Genomic DNA, 24,206 nt, shown 5'->3' with positions numbered 1-24,206 from the left:
GTAATGTATTGCGCCTGCTGCAGCCATGGTATGACAGCAATCTTTGGACTTTGAACTTATAAATAACTTATTACTCATAATTGTGACTTTAGCTGAATATTTCTTATTTTATTTTAGCAAACTTAAAACCAAAATAGGTACATAAAATATAAACTACGAAAATGTTTTTATTTAAAAAGCTAATAAAATGACAAAATACAGAAACACTCCAAAACCTGAACATTAAAATTAAACTAAATCTATCTATCTATATCTAAATTTTTAGCAATTCTCAGTATAATGCAATATAGTTTTTTATTTAATTTATCATTATTAGCATCTGTTGGAGTTTTGTATTCCATTTGGTTGTTCATATTGTTGTCATTCATCAGCTGTAAAGCAATACTCTGTGTTCCCAATACAGTATGTTGTTCTTTTCAGCTGTTTTTGTTATAGTTTTGGTGGTGTTGACTATTTATATTATTTTATATTTAAAACAATTTTCTTACAAAATATATTTATTATCCTAATTGTTATCTTCCTTGGTGTAAACAAAATGAAAAACATCAACTAAAATGTTAAACTAAAACATTTAAAATGTTACATTTTAAAGGACAAATAAGTCATTTAAACAAAGACTTGAACAAAATGAGGCTGACTTTTTATTTTTGTAGGAACTTTGTTTTTAATTTTGTGTTTAATAGAGACAAAGTTTATTTGGACAGCAAATAAGGACTAACAGTGATGATCCCGACAAGAACATCTAATTAATATAGACATAAAAATACACAATACAGACAAATTCATTCATTAGTCCAGATAATAGGCATATCAAGAAGCTGTCAGTAAAACACAGAAACATCATGAGGTTTTATTGTCAGTCTGTTTCACAAAGATATCAAAAGAAAACTCAATATTCTGAAAAATCACAGCAGCATCTTCCGTTTTTTGAAGGTTTATTATTTATGCTTAGCTGTCTAATCATAGCTTTCAAAATTCTTTTAAAAGAGTTTTTATCCATCATTTCTAACATTTGTTGATGTTGTATTTCTTTCAAGTCTTACTGTCATTAAAATTCAAAATTCTGTTTACTATTGTTAACTAAAGAAAGAACACAGGTATCAAAATTTTTTTTAGTTAACAAAACGTCATGTTCTCTGGGTGCTCCGATTTCCCCACTCAGTTCAAAGACGTGGTATAGGTGAATTAGATAAGCTAAATTGTCCGTAGTGTATAAGTGTGAATAAGTGTGTATGGATGTTTCCCATAAATGGGTTGCAGCTGGAAGGGCATCCACTGCATAAAAACATATGCTGGATAAGTTGGCGGTTCATTCCGCTGTGACGACCCCAGCTTAATAAAGGGACTAATCCGAAAGGAAAATGACTGACTGACATGGTGGCTCAGTGGTTAGCAGAGTCGTCTTACAGCAAGAAGGTCGCTGGTTCGAGTCCCAACTGGGTCAGTTGGGATTTCTGTGTTGAGTTTGCATGTTTGTATGGGTTTCCTCCAGGTGCTTCAGTTTTCCCCTCAGTCAAAAGACATTTGCTATAGGTGAATTGAATAAGCTAAATTGGCCTTAGTGTATGTAAATGAGTGTGGATGGATGTTTCCCAGTTATGGGTTGCAGCTGGAAGGGGATCCACTGTGAAAAACATATGCTGTATAAGTTGGTGGTGTAATTCCACTGTGGCAACCCCTGATGAATAAAGGGACTAAGCTGAAGGAAAATAAATGAATGATGAAAATGTCATGGAGAGAAATAGACTTATTTTGTAATTAGTTTTAATTTATTAATCTGTAATTCAGAACTACACCTGGTTATTGTATTAAAAAGCTTATCTTGTAATGCTAACAGCAGAATTCTGAATTTATGTCATATAAGCCTGACTTTTATGCAATTCTTGGGGTGAAAACATACTGCAAGAATTACTTTAAAAATCAGGCCTTTTCCTTCACAGTTTTGAGTCTTTTAATAATTGTGACAAAAAAGAGAAAGACAAATTTCAAATTCTGAGAAAAGCCACAAACTCCAAGACAAGAGATTTTTTTCTTATTTATTTTTATTTTTATTTGTAATTATGTACAAAGCAACATAAAATGTTCTTTTTTCTAGCATTTCTTTGTTTTAGTTTTTTTTATTTCAGAATTTCATGTTTTGATTAGTTTCGATTATCTTAAGTTTTTCCACACAATTCTCTTTTTCTTTTGCCGTTCTGCGAAAAAATTAAATCAACATTGCAAGATGTGAACAAAAAATTCTAACATTTCTATGTTTAAAATTTGAACTCACAAATCAATGTTTATTAAATTTGCATTACTTAATTCCAAGATTACAAATTGTTAACCTGCAATTTTAAGTCTATTCAATATGGCTAAATTTATAGTAACATATTTGAAAAGAAAAGTCAAGAGAAAAAGTCTTTTTTTTTATCCCATGAAAGAAAAAAAAATGCCCATAAGTCAAAGTAGGGCTGCTTTTTTAACAGATATTTTTTAATTTCGATTTGAATTGTGATTGTTGTCAAGTTTCAGCTTAATATTGTGTATTTTAGCATTTTACTGCTAAAAAGCAGTGAGTGTTAGTTAAAAAAGGAACTGAAAAGATATGAACTAATTCCAACTTTTATTTAAATTTGTTTATAAATATTCAGAAATTAAACTTAAATTTTTCTCTAGAGCAAACAGTAGTAAGTTATGACGTTAGTTGTCTCCTGGTGGCTTCGTGATATTTTTTCATATGGTGTAACCATACAACTCTGCAAACAACTCTGAAAGTGTACTTTGCTGTTACCATGCTTTTTAAGGTGCTGGTTGTTATATTTTCTTGTGCTGTGGCAACAATTCTGTGACAGCTCTTACAAATGACCTGTTTTGTGTCTGTAACTTTGAAACTAAAATATTGCTATATCACCAATGTGCCGTTTATTAATATATATTTATTTATTTATTCATCTATTAATGCTTTGAAGTGGCAGATGTCATCATCCCACTTGTCCTCGCTTTCCTGTTTGTTTGTTTTATTGTGGGTGTTCGCATAGTTCGGTTGCGCAATTCTGATTGGGCAGAATAAAATTGAGCTCATTTAATATCACAATTGCAGTTCGATTTCAATTAATCGCATAGCCTTACCTCAAAGTATTTTTTTTTTCTTGAAAAGTGTTAATATTTAATTTAATTTAATTTCCTTCGGTTAGTCCCTTCATTAATCAGGAGTCGCCACAGCAGAATGAACCACCAACTTATCTATGTTTTACTCAGCGGATGCCCTTCCATTCACAACCCAGCACTGGGAAAAATCCACACACTCTTGCATTCACACACATACGGACATTTTAGCTCATTCAGTTCACCAATACCACATGTCTTTAGGATTGTGGGGGAAACCGGAGCACCCGGAGGAAACCCACGAGATGATGGGGAGAACATGCAAACTCCACACAAAAATGCCAACTCACCTAGCCGGGGCTCAAACCTGCCACCTTCTTGCTGTGAGGCGACAGTGCTAACCACTGAGCCACCGGGTCGCCCAAGTGTTCATATTTCAAATGTATTTTCACAAATATTGTTGATTCGCATTTCTTAACCACCTTTAGAGCAAGAGATCCACCAAATGGATGTTGGCCACTACGCGGTTTGTCCCAGTTTCTCCATTTGCATCTGTAATTCTGTAGAGAGCATGAGAAAAAACACATTGATTCACTGTAGATGTTCAATTCTACCAAAACAATGACAAGTTATTTAGCAGCATGGACTTAGCTTTCACTGTTATAGTACCTGTACCTCTCATCTCACTAACAAATCTCTTTGAGCACGATCAGTTTAAAGAAAAGATTCATCTTAATAACTCAAGCCATAAAGACATTCGTCCTGAGAAACAAGCATCTCCATTTATATAATCCCCAAGATTGATTATATAAGAGTGTTTCAAGCACTGCCTCCTTAAAAGCCTTTTAAATGCCTCATGCGTTGCAAATTATCTGCCCACCACTGGAGTGAACGTGTGTGCGCGTTTCTGAAGGAAATTGACAGGGCTGGATTGCACATTCTTCAATGAACAGATGACAGAAATGGGGTCACGTGTAGGAGTTTGGCCCATTATTCTTCACATAAACCACAACATCATTCATATCGATACTATAGCAGCAACATATCGTCATAATGGCTTTACGTTAGTGTGGCATCAGAAGTTGTGAGTCACTTATCTTTTCAGTGTGTGGGTGCCGACATTGTAATCAGTCAATTTTTGAAATTCTGTCATTTGCTTATCGCAACTCTGCTATTACATTTTTAGTGACGTTTAAAAGGAAAATTTTTCACTTCACTTTGAAAAGTTAGCTAGTAGCGACAATGACTGTCAATCTATATTCAGTGGAGGAAAACACCTAACAACTCACGTACTGAAGTTTATGAGTGACAACAAGTCACTAAGGTCTTCAAGGACAACACAAATACATGTCATTGAACATGTACACATATACGTCAGCTTTTTTTTTTGAAAGGACTACATACATATCTGCAGGTTAACTATGTTTATATGCAATGTCCTCCCTATACTCTTTAACTTTCCAGATTTTAATTGTAATATGCACCTTTTGTAAAGCTGTTTTAAAACAATAATTATTGTGAAAAGCGCTATACACAAAACTTGAATTGAACAACCCTAATTAAGTGAATAGTGCATTTACTCACTCTTAAGTGGCTTCAAACCTTTATGAATGTCTTTCTTCTGTTAAAGAATGCCGAGCACTAGTAGCCATATAAATCAAATACTATGGAAGTCAATAGATATGTTTCCATCAACATAGTTAAACTTATGTATAAATCAGCAAGATCGAATAAATAATTTTTGAGTAAAGTTTCAATTCAATGAGTCAAAGAAATAAAACATGTCGCTTATTGATCAACTGGAGTAAAATTTGTTGTGGTACGAAGCCACTGTGGACTTGCTTATATAATAAATGACTTGCACCTTGAAAGATTAAACACAATGAACGCGTGATGGATTTTTGATACATTAGACTGCACTTTGGGAGCACTGATGCTCATGATAGTTCTGGAGGTATTAATACTGAACAACTTTAATGATGGGCTTTAGCTGAAGGATTTTTAGAATGACCAAAACAATATTTCAGATGTTGTTTAATGTCAGATCTTCCTCTGATTTGTCCATTAATGCCATCCCCTTGTGCTCCTTTTGTTACACCGTAAAACCCAAAAAGTTTAGGTAACTCCAACCATTTGAGGAAACAGATTACAACAAATTGTTTAAGTTCAAAAACTAATCCTAATGAGTACTGTGAACATAATCCAATTGAGTATTCAATCTGAGTACTGTAAAACCCAATAAATGAAGAGAACTCAAACCGTTTGAGGAAACCGATTGCTACAAACCCTTTGAGTTAAAACACTAACTGTGAACTTTTTTAAGTTGAAGTAATGAGGTATTTAATTAACTCATTACCTTCAACACTGAGTTCAAAACTTTTTTCAAATGAGAGGTATCAACTTTCAGTCAATTTTGAGTTAAGTACACTCATTTCATTTGATAAAGTTGACTGTTGGGTTTTACAGTTTATCATATGATCTGTTAAAACAAAGTCACATGCCTTTTTTGATGTGCATGCTGGAATTCATTTGAAAAATGTGTTTCTATCATAGTCTATGCACATTTTAGTTGGATATAAAGTTTATCTTATTCCGTTGTGCACTTTTTTTATGTATATATATTTTTCCAAAATCATTTGCTTGTTGGCATTTTCTTTAAGTATTTTTAAATGCCACATTCCAAAATGTGCATTATAGTAGGTGAATGGAAACATGGCTACTAATTACTGGACATTCTTGAAAACATCCTCTCCCATCTTTAACAGAAATAAAAAGAATCTCAAACAGGTTTGGAACAAGTGGAGGATGAGTAAATGATGACAATTTTCAGTTTGAACTATGCCTTTAATAATAATATTAATAATAATAATAATAATAATAATAATATATATATATATATATATATATATATATATATATATATATATATATATATATATATATATATATATATATATTTACACACACACACACACACACACACACACATACACATATATAAATATATATATATATATATATATATATATATATATATATATATATATATATATATATATATATATATATATATATATATATATACTGTATACATGTATAGTGGTCTGCTGTATACATTGTAATATAAGTAATACATAAGTAAATAAATAAATATTAATTTTATTATGGGAATATGGGTAATGGGGAAACTTCCAGAATGCACACTGAGAGTGTTTTATGTTTTGTACACACATACAATGATAATTTAGGGAATTCATAGCCAGATTGGTTGTCATCCCTTAAACTTGACAGTGTGTATAATGACTGTGTTTGTGTACGAAACAGGATTTAACAATAAAACTGAACTGACAAACACTTAGCTACAGTGTTTGCATGACCAGTGTTATTGTAAAATTCAAATTAATAAATTAGCATAAAATAATTGAATAATTAGATGAAAATCATAGACAGTTCACAAAATAATAGGAATGTGCCTTTGGTAACTAAACATAACATAATTCTGAAATGCTAAAACTGCCAAATCAATAACACAAAAACAACACATAACAGAATTATAATATAATTCTGAGAGTACAGACATAATTGATTATTATGAAAATTAAACAGGCAAAGCACAAGACTCATTCTGTCAGTTTTATTACAAAAGGTTAATCTCTCATCACAGAATACATGCACAAAATCAAAGCAAAAAAAAAGAGGATGAGTGATAGAAATGCAGAATTCATATATCACAGCAGATGACATGCAAATTACTGTAAATGTCAAAGCCGAAGAGAAGACATCAACATGCAAAGTGTGAAAAAGAAGGACAGTATAGCAAGTTTGGCATGCAGGTGAAAATGAAAAGCGATGATTTCATATTGTATGTATTTTGAAACGTGAATGTCCACTAGAGGGAGGTAAAGCTCTAAATCAGGGTCTTCAAGCTTTCTCATGGCCCCTTTAGTGCAGGGGTGTTCAGACTCGATTTGGGAGGGCCAGTGTCCTGCTGAGTTTAGCTTCAACTTGCTTTAACACACCTGCCAGGGAGTTATTAATGTTTACATAATTAAGAAGCTTGCATTGCAGATCCACTGAAATAACAACAATTCTTGTGTACTGGGAGGGACTGTAATGTTCAATAGACTGGGATCAGAAAGATTTAATTTAGAAAGAAATGAATACATTTGTTTATTAATTGATCAAAAGAAAAGGATGAAGATGAAATACAAAATGTGTAAGTCTTACAAAGACAATAATGATTAAGAAGAAATGTTCTTGAGTGGCAAATCATCATGTTAGAATGATTTCGAATACTGAATTAAAATGTGCAATTACAGGATTAAAATAGGTTTTAAAATAATAATAATATTAAAATAATATTGCATTAACATAAAAATATATTTTAAAAAGTAATTAAATTTTACTATCACTTTTTAAAATAGTACTACTATTTTTTTTTTTACTGTTTTACTTTTTTACATTTATTTATGATTAGATGAATGAAGACTTGGTAAGTAAAAAATGGATAGCACTATAACTCTATTTAGAACTTTAGCTTTTAAGGTTTAATATTACTGATCTTTCTCCAAAATCACTTGAAATTAAAGGCATAGTTCACCCAAAACGGAAAATTTTGTCATTTATTCAGCCTTCACTTGTCACAAACTTGTTTCAGTGTCTCGTTTCAGTTAATAAAACAAAATAAGTTCTTTTGTAAAATGTGGAAAACCTGTAACCATTGACTTTCATAAGAGTTGTCTTCCCTAACACTGGAAGTCAATGGTTACAGGTTTTCAGCTTTCATCAAAATATCTTCTTCTGTGTGCAAATAAAGCTTTGAAATTAAGGGTAAATACATTTTTAATATTGGATGAACTATCCCTTTAAGTCAGGGGTCCCGAACTCAAATTGACAGGGGGTCATATCAGTGACTGACAACTCATTGGAGGGCCGTTTTAACATTCAAGCACACAGAAAAAGTGGAAACTTGATGTAATTGATGCACTCAGACATTCTCTCCCGGAGTATCAAAGCTAATTTTTATTTCTTGTTGTACATATTGAACATGTAGTTTAAGACTATATAAAAGTACTAAAAAATTATTAATAGGCATAATAATAATAATAATTATTATTCTGTCCCAATCAATTGTTGCATAACCAAAAGTTTAACAGATAACGTAAGACAGCAGAATGCAGTTTGGGTAACTTTATTGACTTTACTGGCAGTTGTTCTTTTCAATATCATTTTTTTTTTTTTTGTAAAACTACAACATAGAGGGGGAAAGTATGTTTTTATTTTTATACAATTCTTAATATGCATATTAGGAACATCTATTAATGAGACAATTTGAATTGAATATTAGCAAAACTATTATATTTAAACCACCAGCATAATGTGTAAGCCATGAAGAAGTGTTTGTACAACACAATACAGCTGGAATAAAACAGATTATAATCAAATGATCCTTGAATATTTACTAAAAATATAGCTTTAGTAAAAACAGAGCACTTACGGACATATATTTCATTTAAATTAGTCCCAGAAATAATCTTCATGTGCTTTACATTCGACCGCACACTGAAAGAAATCGAAAGTAACCCTAATATATAGTACAGAACTTTAAATGTCCAGTGGGTGGGGGTCAAAACCACAAGTGTACTAGCGACTGCACAACAAAAATCTAGTGATTCAAAAATATATGTTTCGGGGGGCCAATCTCATAAATATTTTTGACGTCAGTTGCGGGCCGGATGGAGGAGGGGGGGGGGGGGGTGGGGGGTGAAATTGATCTGCGGGCCACCAGTTTAAGACCCCTTCTTTAAAGTAATATTCACAAGTTCACACTTTGGTTATTTATAGTGAGTTAAGGATCGTCTGATAGGATAATTAGTCATTAGCTAAATCTGGAACAGCTGTGAACAATCATAAGCACGTGATCCTCTCAAAATTTGTTTATAAATAAACATCACATAATACGTCCCAGTTGAAGACCCATGCTTTAAAGCTACACATATACAACAATATTTTTTGATCATCATCAGCCAACAAGAAGAACAATCAAACTTGTTAAGACACTGAAAACCGAAACCCAGCATGCAAAGCGGAAGGAAGCCATTCTGGTGAGCTGCATCATAGAAGATCTGAAAGTGTTAGTGTTAGTGGACCTACATCAACACACAGCAGTGCTTGTGCATTCTTTTGACCTTTCTGCTCTTTTCGGTACCTGTAACTGCCCCGTCCTCTACGTCGCCTCGGTTTGAATTTGACTTCAGATTGGTTTGACAGATCCTACTGGAATCATCTTCTCCATCCCCAATGATCACCAGCTCAGCCCGAACAGATCCCTCGAAGCTCTGACTGTCATCATCTGCATTCTGGTAGCCCATGAAGATCATAGTGACGGGTTCGTCCGATGGCATAGCGTTCAGGACACTGATTTTGGAGTCCTCAGAGTAGGCAGAACAGGAGCTGTTGTTTCTGATGTCATGATCCAAATGCCTCGTTCCCCGGTTGTGATATGGTCCATGCTTACGTCTTTCTCCTCTGTGTAACTCATGGCTGTAGTTGGTGTTGTGAAAGTACTCGTCTGGTCTGTCATTGTAATTCGGCATTGGCAAAAGAGGAAGTCTATGACCTGCATCCTCTGGATACCCAACGCCATCATTATACACAAGCTCAGGCCATGCTGATAGGTCCACGCTGTAAGGATCTTGACCTCCATTGGATTTGCGGTTGTCAGGAGGTGATTGTAGTTCATGGGGCATGCTGTAGGGGTATGAAGGGTTTACTTGATTGCCCAATTTCTTCTTTCCTGAGGCCTGTCTGAGCAGCTCTTCGACCTCCACAGGACTGAGTTCATCCACTCCGTTGGCTCCAGGCTGGTGGCCGTCTGTTCGCAAGGCGTAGACAGACTTTCGGCCGTCATCGTAGACTTTGATGCCCCTTTGCTGGAGTTCTTGAGGAGAAATGGTGGAGGAGGAAATAACTTGGCTTTCACCAGTGCGCAAGTCTTTCTGAACATTAATTTCCATGGCAAACAAAGCTGTAAGAGATAAATGGAATTTATATCAAATATATTATTTTGAATATTGTACTATAAGCACATTCAAAAGGATAGTTCACCCAACAATACAAATTTAGTGAAGTTTTATAAGCTAATTTCAGGAGGAGCATACACAGATCATTGACATATAAATGTCCAATCAGCATTAATACAAACCCTTATAAATAATTAAGTATGTCCCACCCCTTTATCCCTCTCAATCTTCATCATCCCTCTACTGCCCTATCTCCACACTTTTAAATTAGTTTACTTAAAGGTTCTGTATGTAAGTTTTTGACTCTTCTAAAGCATAAAAATACCATAATATTTTTGCAGATATTTAAGAAACATGTCAAGTGAACATTCTTGTTTATTCGAAAAATAATGCTTAAGTCAGATATTCTGCTTTGAAAATGTGTGTTGCGTGCCAGAATGCCTGTCTTTGTTTTGGTCTCTTTAACCTGCCCAATGCCAGTTTAGCCAATTATATTTCAGCACCCCTGGGTACCTTTGTGGAAAACTGTCATTTCATTCATTCAGTCAGGAAGGCTCTTAAAGTATGTGTCCAAGACCAAAATGCGACAGCTGGTTGACAATAGCAGCCTCCAAAATGAGACGCAGATTCAGAGTTCCACATGAGGTTGTTATTATAGCAAATAATATGAATATTACGAACGTAAATATTAGGTTTTTTATTAATTTCTCTGTTTGCACCAAATTAAACATGACAGGAATTTAAACAGCCATTTGCACTCACTGCACTCCAACAACATGTGTAGGTTTATAATCTAATTAATATATATTAAACCTCTTTTTAACATTATTAAATGTACATGTTGAATCCCTGATATGTGTTGGCATGAGTCACAGTTCTAAATTTAATTTTTTTTCAAGATCTGAGTTAAACTATCTTCTGCTGCTTTCAGTAGATTGGCATTAAATGTCATGTAAAATGGCATTCAAACTCATATTATTAGCATTTAACACAAAATAAAGCACATGAGGTTTACCTGAGGTGATCATTATCATTTATCCTGTTGTTCACCTGTGAGAAATGGAAGCCGTTTCTAAAATATATATTCCAGGTGTTGGTTAGAACAAAAAACTCCTATTAATATGGAGAATTGTTTAATTTGAGTGTTTTTTTGAGCTCAGAAAATGTCATCTACCTGGACAGCGACAAACATGATAATTTTTCATTTTGGGGTGAACTATCCCTTTAATGTACACAGATAACATGTCTATTTAATATGGCCTACAGCTCATTTCTGCTTTCTAGATTAATTTCAACCAATAGAGTGAGTTTGGAGGGGCAATCTGTTTGACCACCCAATTTCAGCCAGACTGATATAAGAATGCTGTTTGGTTATTTTTTTATTTTCAGTTTGGTGGCACAAATGTAATACACTTTAACTTTTAATAATAATAATAAAAAGTGTTAACATACTTTAGCATCACATATTTCTTAGTTGTTTCTTAGTTGTCTGTTTTTGTTATAGGGATGCTCTAATCAGGACGTTTTTTCAACCAATTTGCACTAGCATTTTTTGCCACTATGATCAACTGAAGGCAACTCCCATTGTATTAACTGAAGCAGTGGAATGAATCTCTCACTGTATATAATTTCAGTTAAGATACAGAATTCAGCCAGTGAGCATGAACCCAACAATAGCTTTTTCAGTGATGACTAATCTAAATGTTTCCGATAGCCGACTGATTTGTATTCATACACTCAGCAAATACGTGTGTAATTGGCTATAAATTCATTGCTGCAAAGAAATTGAAACAATTAACAATACAAGAGAAAATTAAACTGATCAACTTAGAGCTCGCAATCCTTTTCTTTGATTTTTAAACAAGCATTTCATTCTTACATTATTTTTTTAATGTGTGTTTACGTTTGTATCTTTTGATAAATTTGTTCAGTTTGTTTTATTAATCAACTAACCAACTCCAGGAATATGTGAACCACAGTTTAGGAAACACTTATTTTTTGCAGTCCTATGGTATAATACTGTATAAATATACATTGAAAACAATCTGAAGTGTTCTTTCAGGTTACCGGGTTTGCCTTTGTCATTTTTTGCTTCAGTTTCCAAGTCTTGTCTCTTCCTTTGACTTAATAGAGGTGTGCTAGGCTTTAGCATATTTGGAATTGTTGAATGGATATAGATTGGCTCTGCAAAAAAAAAGCAAAAATAATCAGAAACCATAATTCAACACAGAAAATAAATGCTGTTATATTTTTAATAGTCAGCATTATGACTGTCATGCAGGTTTACAGTTTTTACCTGATGCAAAGTCTGCATTTACTGCCTGTAAAGATACACAAAGAATGTACCAGTAAATATTCACTTTCACATGGAGCATGTAAATTTAGCCACATCAAAACCACCATACCTTAATGATGTCCTCTGGAGACTTTTCAACAACTTTAAGCCTCTTCAGAATCAGCCCTTCATTTGTTGAGATGTTCATTTCCTCCCTCTCCAATGCTTCAATCTCCTTCTCTATCCTACAGAGAATTTGACACAATTATTTAAAACAACACTTTCTAAATCTGACGATCTCTAGAGTTTACCTGGCTAACACACACAAACAAGCACACATCCACACATTTCATGTTCATGCTTTATGGGGACTTCCCAGAAGTAATGATTTTTATACTGTACAGACTGTATATTCTGTCCTCTTTACCCAATCCTACCCCTAAACCCAACCATTCTACATTCTACAGTTTTACATTTTCACTGTTTACACTTAATACAAAGCATACAATGCATCCGGAAAGTATCCATAGCGCTTCATTTTTCCCACATTTTGTTAAATTTACAGGCTTATTCCAAAATGGATTAAATTCATTTATTTTCTCAAAATTCTACAGGTGTACTGTAGTAAGCTGTTATGGCATTATCAAAGCAAATGTAAACAACCCTTTTAGACCCTGTAGCCACTTAGTGGACATCAGAGGGTCTGGATGCAGACCTGGTGCAGTTGCAATCTGATCGGCATGCATTGCTTTTTAATACACGCACCTAACCCCACCCCTAGCCCTACCCCTCAAAGTGAAGTCACTAGCTCTATTGCTATTAAGCGCATTGTGTCTGACATTGCAACTTCAAAACTTGCAGTTTCAGCTTGCATAACCAAGGCTGCATCCAGATACTATTGGACATGTTTTTTAACATGCTTCTGGGCCATTTCATCAAATTTAAAGCCTTCTGTCCCTGATATTAAACATTTGTCATCCAATCAAAGGACTATAAAGCTGTACGTGTTGTAATTTGTGAAATATTCTGAATTAAGCATGGCAGCACAACATTTTCAATTATTTTATTTAGATTTTTTGACATATTTGCCAATACTTCATAGATTATATAGAAAAAAGAAGGATAGCATTTATTAATTAAAATTGAAAAAAAAAAAAAAAAAAATATATATATATATATATATATATATATATATATATATATATATATATATATATATATATACTAAAAATTGCAAGATACTTTGAAGAAAGCTGTAAACCTGTAAACATTGACTTCCTTAGTAGGAAAAACAAACATACTATGGAAGTCAATTTCAGCTTTCTTTAAGATAGCCCATTTTGTGTTTATTAGAAGAAAGAAACTCATAAAGGTTTGAAACAAGTAAAAGGTAAGAAAAAAAATTATGTCAGAACTTTAATTTTCAGGAGAACTATTGTATCATTTAAATATCTCTGTTATAATGTAAAGTGGGTTCTAATAATTCACACTCTATAAAACAAAAACCTGAACGTTTGTATTCTTTAGAAGAAATGTAAATTAAAGATCAACAATTTGCATTATTTTATTTTTCATTTCATGTTGGCATATTGTTTTGAAATGAAAGCCTTAAGAACAGAGAATCCTGAAAGTCTGAAAGGATTAAGAGTAGAAGTTTAAATGTACTCCTGATGCTCAGCCTAAATCATTAAACACACTGGCCAAGAATGAACCCGGCAGCAGAATTTGTGCCAGGGTGTGACCTGCATGTAGCAGCTTTTCAAGGACATGGGAACAGCTTTTTTTAGCATTTTCCTCTGACTTCACTGCTACTACAATGCAAATGTGGTTACGAAGCATTGCACAGCTATTGCCTCATGCTTCACTCTAATAGATTTCATTAGGGCACCACAGGGCACTTGCTGAGAAACATCAAGCCAACCCTGAAGTTCACTGAGTTCAGTAAAAAAGACCTTTAAAAGTCTGAACTCTCAACAGCAACTCAGACAGAATATGTATTCATAGTATTCAGAAGATGCCAGAAAACATGATTTTCCATGATAACTCTAATCTAACTGACATTTATCCAAAAAAACTCATTTGTGTTTTTAAGACAGCCATAGATCATATAAATGATACTATATGGTTTAAATAGTAGTACTTTAACATCCTATGTCCAACCCAGGCTCATTATTGATATGTACACCTGTAAACATTTCTGGAGTTCCTGAATTACATGCCAGGCTGTAAGTTATATATTGCAGTTTTTGGCAAATCCACCAGAGGTCGCTGTGTACGATTTTTCATTATTCAAATATTATTTCTCTTGTGAGTGCCATGCGCGCCTGCTGTTCTGGCGTAAATTCACCAAAGGCAGTTGTCAATTAACTTACTGACTAACTGACAGACCAACTGATAACCCCACCTGCCCCTTTCCCTAAATCCAACCGATTTTTCTTGTTTTTCAAAAGCACCAATTGACCCGCTCAACCTTTGCCTGTACCAAACCGATAGTGTTTTCAAAAGCAATCCAGAAAAAGAAAAACCCTTGCCTGATTTTCACCACGTTTCTAGATGTTACCACATTCTCACCCTGTTATTTACTTGTTTATTTTATTTTTTGTCTTTTGGTTTAGGTTTACCTGCTTTCTGGAACTGTTCTTTGATAGACTCTAACCCAAGGCTGGTCCTGTACATTTGGGGGCCCTAAGCAGTATAACTTTCGAGCCCTCCCTTGCTCTAAATAGTGGAATATTGCTATTGTAAACTGGCCCACAATGCTTTTATTGCTTATTAAATATAATTTCAAAGAAAATAAATATTACATACAAGTATATGACGTTTATTACTCTGTAATTGACTATTTTCAATATCTGTATTATTAGATTAAAGCAGCCTAATTAGCATTAAAAGCAATGCTAAAAATTATTTTGTACTTGTCTCTTCTCGTCATCATTTTTCTCCTCAGTTTTTCTAAGCCTGAAGAATAACGTAAGATTTGTTTCATTTTGCGGTCCAATTTCCAGAATGAATCAGGAATATAATGGGCAGGCAATAAAGCAAAGGCAATGTCTGCATCTGTGTATGGATTCACATTCTTGTGGTGACTGGTTGGTCTTGCAGGTCTTTCGGTCTTGTTTGAAGAACAAACTCAAACCGTGAGAACAGAACACATATGAGAAATGAGATGGTGCGAGTTCCTGTTGATCACATGACCTTCACACAAAAACAATTTCAACTTTAATAAAGTTATGACGTTTTTTTTGACAGTGATAATTTATAAATATTTAAATACCAAAGCACTGTCAATGAAGATAATTTGTAAAATGCAAAAAAAAAAATATTTCAGCAAGGAAACGGCTCGGACAACTAGTGGGTTGTGAGGACCCCCTAGTGGGTCAAACAGACTGCGGTAGCATTCGTTTTATATATTAAATGCACCATATGTAGCTCTGGCTAAATGGTTCACAAACTCCAGAAATATACAGGGGTACGTTTTCACAGTGCACCTGTGTTGCGACGTCTTACCGGTGTATGTTGCTCTTAAGGTTTTTAGCTTGTTGTGCATCTTCAAGAGCTTTTTGAGTTTCCTGAGCAGTACTGCTGTTCATCCCATCCATGAGCCACAGATCTCGCATGGACCTTTTCTATGAAAGACACACAGACAAGCATTAAATACAAGACAAACTATAACATTCTGAAAAAATGCTAACGAATTGGAAACTACACATTTATCATGTAAAAGGTACCTTGACATGTTGAAGCTTCAGTTTCTCTCTGTCAATCTCAAGCCGCTTAAGGGCAATTTCTTCTTGTATTTTCTTCTTATTCTTTAAGCGAATAAACACAAGCCCAAATAGACATGAAAGAGAAATTTGTTATAATGATCAAATATACAAATGAATGCTGTCAATATTAACTACTAACAATATACATAGTGTATACACTCAATGGGCCACTTTATTATGTACACCGTACTAGTACCGGGTTGGACCCCCATTTTGCTTAAGAACTACCTTAATCCTTTGTGGCATAGATTCAACAAGGTACTGGAAATATTCTTCAGAGATTTGGGACATATTGACATGATAGCATCACGCAGTTGCTGCACATTTGTCGGCTGCACATCCATAATGCCTGTGGTGTGCCAAGAACATACCCCCCACACCATTACACCACCACCAGCCTTAACCTTTGATTCAAGGCAGGAAGGATCAATGCTTTCATGTTGTTGATGCCAAATACTGACCCTACCATTTAAATGTCGCAGCAGAAATTTTGACTCATCAGACCAGGCAACGTTTTCAAAATCTTGTATTGTCCAATTTTGGAGATCCTGTGGGAATTGTAGCCTCAGTTTCCGGTCCTTAGCTAACAAGAGTGGCACCCAGTGTGGTCTTCTGCTGCTGTAGCCCATTTGCCTCAAGGTTCAACATATTGTGGGTTCAGAGATGCTCTTCTGCATACTTTGGTTGTAACAAGTGATTATTTGAGTTACTGTTGCCTGTCTATCAGCTCAGCCCAGTCTGGCCAATCTCCTCTGACCTCTGTTATCAACAAGGCATTTGTGCCCACAGAACTGCAGCTCACCGAATATCTTCTCTTTTTCAGACCATTCTCTTTAAACCCTAGAGATGGCCGTGCATTAAAATCCCAGTTGATCAGCAGTTTCTGAAATACTCAGACCAGACTGTCTGGCAGCAACAACCATGCCATGTTCACTTAAATCCCCTTTTCTTCCCATACTGATGCTCCATTTGAACTGCAGCAGATTGTCTTGACCATGTGTACATCCCTAAATGCATTGAGTTGCTGCCATGTGATTGGCTGATTAGAAATTTGCATTAACAAGAAGTTGCACAGCTGTACCTGATAAAGTGGCCGGTTAGTTTATATTCATTATTTATGTACCCTAACAAAAATGTTAGAGTGGTTTGAATACGTTTTTGAAAATGATCAAATTTTAGTCTCTGATGAATTTGTTACACATCTTGTGTATTTTTTACTGACTTGGTATCCATAATACAGCATGTTTTTGTAGAGTTCACTGATCAGTGTGAACAAAGACAATACTGTAGCTTGTGTGTGACTTTTTTTGATATAATTTTTTTTAATTGTCATTATAATACATTGTAGTCATGTAAAAATATCCTAAAATATCATTATACAAAAACAATCAGAATCAATGTTTTCAGAGAGTCTTGAAATAAGCAGGTTACCGTAATCGCTTGAAGACGTTCCTTTAAGAGCTCAGCTTCCTCCATCCTGCCTCTAAAGAATAAAATAAAAAATATACAAACAGTTACCTTTATGTGACACTATAAAATCATGGTCCACACTGTCTTAAATCTGAGAGTGTATTTGGAGATATAGGCCAAACTCCATATGGTGACAGCGATATTTCGCGACAGGAGTCCATTCATCATCACTTGCTTTCTGCTTTCTAAAGATCACTGCTTCCATGAATAGCTGTGGTGGTAAAACCGTCTCTTTGATGGACCATAAATAATCTGCCTGACAGCATTTGGTTGCCCGTGTCCAAGTGTGTGAACCCTTGTGGATACAACGGGGTTTCATAGCCATCGAAGACCTAAGGCTAGCTTATCCCTAAAAGTATCTTCATGCTTTATTCAACCATGCAGTTTATGGTTAAATATCTTTTGAAATAAGCCAGATGTGTCCTACTGTTATTGCCACATCAGTTTAATTTAGGATTATGAAACAATATTGCAAAGGCTATAAATATTTTGATAGATTTTTTTGTAAATGTCAAGGTTTTATTGTATAGTTTTGTCCAGGGTCATACACAAAATACTTTGTCTGGCAAATAAAATGGTTAAAACAATGGTTTTTACAATAAAAATTGTTTAGATAAAATGCACTTCATTCGATCTATTTACATTACTTTTGTTAAGTTATAGTGTTCTGTGCAAATGCATTATCTAATTTCTGTTATACTGTACAAAAATACTGCTGTTAGGCTACACTGTAAAAATATCTGTTAACATTTTCTGTATTGTGTGATTCACTAGTGTTTTCTGTTTATGTTTGGTTGTTAGTTGCATTATGAGATGCTGATCTCTGCTCTGTCGACTTTTGATGTTAAAAATTCATCTCTCCAGTGTAACAAAGGGACTTTTATTGACATTTTAACAGTTTGTAATAATATAAATGTATAAGAAAAGATAAATATTCAAGTCAGGTCAAGTCAAGCTTTATTGTCATTCCGCTGCATGTGTAGACATGCAGAGAAACAAAATGTTGTGCTTCGCAGGACAGCGGCGCTACATAAATTAATCATAAATACAAGCATAAATCCAAATGCAATTCAGAAGCATAAATAAACTGGGAAAAACAAAAACATGAATCACAAAATACAGAAAACTTTTAATTTATATATTTTTAGAGTGTTCTGTGGTTCACAACAAAAACATGTGTATATATATATATACACACACACACACACACACACACACACACACACATACACACGCAGAATAATCTAAATGCAACTTATAATTCTAACCTAAAATTTTAAATTTAAAATTTGGTTGTTGGTATTATATATACATCTGTATCTCATCTTAACCTACTGTTAAATGTGCATTTCTAAGACATAAAACATACGCTTATAAAATGTTGGTCAATGTTGGTCAAGCTCTAGTGATAAAAATATTCTAATTAATCTACTTTTTACAACATTCACTGAGGAAAACAATTATTCCTTTAAAAAAATAAAATATGAAATATGAAAAACAAACAGACCATAAAAAATGAAAAAGTATTCATTCATTAATTTCCTTCAGCTTAGTCCCTTAGAAATGGCAACTTAAATAGCATATGTTTTACAGAGCGCCGCAACCCAGTACTGGGAAATACTAATTCTTTACACTCTTGCACACACACATACACTACGGCCAATTTAGCTTATTCAATTCACCTATCCTGCAGGACTTTGGACTGTGGGGAAACCGGAGCACCCAGAGGAAACCCACGCCAACACGGGGAGAACATGCAAACTCCACACAGAAATGCCAACTGTCCCAGCTGAGACTCAAACCAGTAACTTTTTTGCAGTGAGGCAACAGTGCTAACCACTGAACCAATGCGCCATCCAAACAAAAAAGAATTTACAGCACCTTTATCATCAATATTGATTGATCTGAATTTTCAAATATAACTTTACTGAATTTGAGATATTAACAACAAATGAAAAGTTCAGATGCAAAAACCTCTATAATGTCATCTAATATTTTCTTCTAAAATGAGCATTTTTCTCAGGCTCTTGTGGATAGGTTCAGCAAATTCACTTTTATGTCAACGAATAGGTTATTTTCATCATCTGTAAAGTGAAATTTAAAATAAACAAAGAAGGTAGAGAAAAATGTTGGTTTTTGAAGGTAATTTCAGATGGCATTAAGAGGTTTTTGCATCAGAATTCTTCCAATTGTATTCAGTTTTTATATATGACATTAGGGTTTTGTCAGCCAGACTTTTTTTGAAAGTGAGGTACAGTATGTGCACTGCAGTATGGATACATGTCCCAAAGCAAAACTGACAAACTGCATACGAGACTGTATACTGTATGTGAGCAGTTGTGTATGTATGTTTACAAACTGAGATCGCTACTTACTGGTCTGGTGTGCAAAATACTCTTTTTTTTTTTTTTTTTTTTGACAGATTTGCAGATCTGTGTAAAAGGGATCAACTGAACAACATTTCTGTCTCCATGCAAAACATTTCAAAATCACAAAATGAAAAGCTTTTCTATTTTTGTACAATGTTGTCATGCAAGTTTATCCTTTCTGGCTTAAAAATGCAGGTTTCTGACCAACACAGGTACTTTGAAATATGAAACTGTCACATTGTAGAGACAGCATGGTCTGTGTCTGGATTTCTAGGCTGCTCTTTCTTTTCCCAGGAAATGTGAGAAGGACTCCAGACTTCCAGTCTCTGTCTATGTTTCATATAGACAGTATCCAGTGCTGACTCAACACAAGCCTGCTCATCTGCTTTACACATAGAGCTATACTCAATCACTGTCCTCAACTCACAGCAAAGTTCAGCTCATTAGCATATTCTGAAAGCTGCCATTCACAGGTCAAGGAGTAAACTGTTTTATTTAAAGGCAACCAAGAAAGGCTGAGTCCCTATTTTTACACAGCGGATGCCCTTCTAGCTGCAACCCAGTACAGGGAAACACCCTCGCATTCAAACACATACACACAATTTAGTTTATTCAATTCAGCTAGAGCACATGTGTTTGGACTGTGGGAGAAACAGGAGCACCCACAGAACACTCAGGGGAAACAAACACAAACATTGAAAGAACATTCAAACTCCACAAAGAAATGCCAACTGACCAAGCAGAGACTCGAACCAGCGACCTTTTTGCTGTGAGGCCAACGTGCTACCACTGTGCCACCGAGCAGCCCACAACTAATATCAATACACACACAAAAAAATTATTTAAAAAAAAAAAGATTTTGGGTCATTGGGGTTATCTCTGTTATTTTTATCCCCTTCTTTTAATTCTGCTTATTATTGTAAGATGTTATTCATAAAAAAATATTTTAAGACATTTTAAAAATTTTATGCATATAGAACTATAGAAACTTTTAGCTCATGATACTAAAATGTTGTCAGACAGAATTTGATGAATAAATTCAACAGATATCACACTAAAGTTGTATCCACTCACCTCAGGTTTTGTTTGAACCATAAACCTGACAAAGCTTCCATCATAAAACTGTTACTGTGTCATTACAGAAAGAGTTATGGTGTCTATCTGTAGCTGATCTATCTCCAGACCTATAAGTGAGTTAGGTAAACCCTTATGCTCCAGAATTCCACTAGACTCAGGCACAGCCTAAAATTAGCAAAGGCCACCCAGAGGTACATTGCCTAAAGAGTTCGAGATGGTGGTCCCTGTTCTCTGACAGTCTCGCATATCTTCCTCAAATATCAACCTTTCGGAAATGAACCAAACAGATAAACTGCTAAATAAAGGTGATGTGGATATTAAATACCCTTATGACTATTAATATACATTTGTGCTTTAACTTATAGCCTATTTAAAGTGAGGTCTAAGAAACCTCACAGAATTGCACACACGCATGCCACATTTGGCCCAAACAGGATGTGAAAACTGAATTTAGATTTATAATAAAAATAAATAGGCTACAAAACGTTTGAGCATCAGCGACAGGTTTCATCACAGATATATAGCAAAATGGAGCAGCTGATTGGCTTTTAGATATGATTTTATTTTTCTTTACAGGTCACTTCTGCACATGGTCAGTTTCCCCGTCAGTTTTAGCCAAGAGGAAGATTTCCTAATCTCCTCTAATCTGATCACCAGTCAGTTAAGATGTAAATCTCTTGTTACATCTGCTCCCATAACAACATCCTGACTCAACAAACATTTACTAATTGTCCAGTTATCACTACATCAGAATGCAGATAACCTACAAAAATTAACCCACAATTAACAAATAAATGAAAAATACACAACTTTCGCTTTGGTGACCACGCAAACACCTTCATGGAATAAATAGAGAAAATCAGAATCGTGGTGCAGTTAAATTAGTTTCAAAATGTTACCGTGAGGATTTTTATGACTAATTTAAGAAATAGGTGAAAGTTGAAATCCTCACTTTTCCCAAAGTAAATGTCACCCGATCCGCAGGATGCGTGGAAAAAGTCGGCATGTTCATTTCTGCAGCTCAAATGACATTTGAAGATGAACTGAGAAGCTCCAATCACTTACAGATGAACAAAACTTTTGACAAATTCGACATATTCTGCTATCAGATTTTTGACCTTCACGCATTACTACCAGCGTATCCCCAATAAGACACCTAAACACACACGCACACACTTACCGGGCCGATGAAGTCGGACGTAAATCCAGCAGGGTTTCCTGAGTTCACGCGCAGTCGTCACGCAGCGCTCATTTAACGGCCAGGGCGCGCGCAGGTGCTGTGGCCATGATTGACAGCCCTTCCTTCAGCCAATGAAATGTCAGTGAGTTTGTTCAGTTGTTCTGACCATATCATCAGTGAATGTTTGAGAAATTAAAATGCCAACTTAACAAAAATACGTCCACTTAATTAGCACAGTACTTAACACTATTTAATGTATACTTAACAGACATCTTTTTTATAACATATATTTTAAGAATAACAATAATAATAATAACAATATTATTAATACATATATTCATATCAATGAATTAATTAATAATTTATAATAATAATCAGTAAAATATAATAATAATAATAATAACAATAATAATTATTATTATTATTATTATTATTATATTGTTGTTGTTGCTGTAGTTATTATATTGCTTGTCTTTGTTGGGCAAAAAATGCAATGTGTTATTTTAATGTGTTTAATTTAATTACTAGCATTTAGGGTTTATACCAATGTAACTCTACTAGGAGTCTATTCAGTGCTCTTCAATGCTGCATTCTAGCAAGAAAAACAGTGCCACAAATCATTCTGACGTGGGGCGACTCACAAGCTGCAGTCAAGTGTCAGACATTCCTACATGACCCTGCTGTTTATTCACACTAGCTTTAGAAAATGAGACCCACGGCTGGACGGGACATTCCTACTGCTGCAGCTAATGAAGAGAATAAAGAGTGCTGAGCTCAGTGGTTAGCACTGTCGCCTCACAGCAAGAAGGTCCTGGCTGTGTCGAGTTTGCCTGTTCTCCCCATGTTTGTGTTTTCTCTGGGTGTTCCAGTTTTCCCGATATCAGTCCATGCAATACTCACACAAAATACAATTCTTTGCTGCTTGTTCAAACTACGGGGCTGCACAGTGGCGCAGTGGACAGCACAATTGCCTCACAGCAAGAAGTTCACTGGTTTTAGCCCTGGCTGGCTTAGTTGGCGTTTCTGTTTGGAGTTTGCATGTTCTTCCCGTGTTGGCCTGGGTTTTCTCTGGGTGCTCCGGTTTCCCCCACAAATCCAAAGACATGCAGTACAGGTGAATGGAGTAGGCTTAATTGTCCGTAGTGTTTGTGTGTAAATGAGTGTGTGTGGATGTTTCCAAATGATGGGTTGCATATAGGGCATCTGCTGCTTCAAACATATGTTGGACAAGCTGTCGGTTCATTCCGCTGTGACGACCCCCGGAATAATAAAGGGACTAAGCTGAAAAGAAAATGAATGAATGAATGTTTAAACTACTTCTTTAAAGGGCACCTAGGTTACCCCTTTCTCAGATTTAATATAAGTGTTTTGCGTCTCCAGAATGTGTATTTAAAGTTTAAGCTCAAAACATTTATCAGATTTTTCATTATACCTTTTACAAGATTCCACTTTATACATTTTTCCACCAGAGGGCTGTTTTGTCGTACTGCGCATTTAAGGCTAGTACTCCCCTCCTACTCTACGTACCTTTCTGCGTGCTTTAATCTCCTCCCTCGGCTGCGTCAGACAAAATCTCACATAGCGTTTGTGAGAAATACTACAGTAAGAACTTTACCAATGAGTATTTATTGTGAAGATGCATCGACACACAATGTCAATGTACAAAGTTCACGTGCGCACAAACACACAGACACACACACACACACACACACACACACACACACACACACACACAGATACAGACCAACACACACACACACACACACACACACACACACACACACACACACACACACACACACACACACACACACACACACACACACACAAACACACACACACACACACAAACAGACAGACAGAGCTCATTTAGCTTGACATTTTTTTGTACGCAAATGTGACAGGATACAGCTACTCCACTGCTGTATGGATATCTGTTATGTTAATGTACAAAATAAA

At 35.0% G+C, this 24,206-nt stretch overlaps 1 protein-coding gene across 8 annotated transcripts; it reads right to left on the bottom strand.

The window, feature by feature from the left end:
- Nucleotides 1-629: 629 nt before the first annotated feature.
- On the bottom strand, nucleotides 630-22,295 carry palmda (palmdelphin a). 8 transcript variants are annotated; one of them, XR_015478420.1, is made up of 10 exons: nucleotides 22,248-22,295; nucleotides 17,583-17,634; nucleotides 16,113-16,193; nucleotides 15,892-16,010; nucleotides 12,515-12,629; nucleotides 12,406-12,430; nucleotides 12,177-12,293; nucleotides 9,296-10,114; nucleotides 3,509-3,647; nucleotides 630-1,381 (listed from the first exon to the last, which is right to left on the bottom strand). XR_015478420.1 is itself a non-coding variant. In XM_087240696.1 (9 exons), the coding sequence occupies exons 2-9, from the start codon at nucleotides 17,625-17,627 to the stop codon at nucleotides 3,607-3,609; spliced, it is 1,362 nt and encodes a 453-aa protein (XP_087096822.1). In that variant the 5' UTR covers nucleotides 17,628-17,634; nucleotides 22,020-22,295; the 3' UTR covers nucleotides 2,040-3,606. The 8 variants fall into 8 exon arrangements, 4 of the variants coding, with proteins under 4 accessions (XP_087096822.1, XP_087096821.1, XP_087096820.1 ...); XR_015478422.1 differs by having other exon boundaries at nucleotides 650-1,381; nucleotides 22,020-22,295; XR_015478421.1 differs by lacking the exon at nucleotides 630-1,381 and adding an exon at nucleotides 2,040-3,225 and having other exon boundaries at nucleotides 3,481-3,647.
- Nucleotides 22,296-24,206: the final 1,911 nt, after the last annotated feature.

The sequence above is a fragment of the Danio rerio genome, chromosome 2, assembly GCF_052040795.2.
Source record: "Danio rerio strain M-AB ecotype USA chromosome 2, GRCz13ab, whole genome shotgun sequence".
Taxonomy (NCBI): domain Eukaryota; kingdom Metazoa; phylum Chordata; class Actinopteri; order Cypriniformes; family Danionidae; genus Danio; species Danio rerio.
Note: the sequence above shows the minus strand (reverse complement) of the source record. Positions and strands in the feature narration are given on the sequence as shown.

Coding starts and splice junctions, on each gene's coding strand:
- palmda (XM_087240694.1), bottom strand. CDS start 17,627: ATGGAGGAAGCTGAGCTCTTAAAGGAACGTCTTCAAGCGATTACG. Junction 12,431..12,514: donor CTCCAGAGGACATCATTAAG/GTATGGTGGTTT, acceptor GTATCTTTACAG/GCAGTAAATGCAGACTTTGC. Junction 10,115..12,176: donor AAATGACAAAGGCAAACCCG/GTAACCTGAAAG, acceptor TATCTCTTACAG/CTTTGTTTGCCATGGAAATT.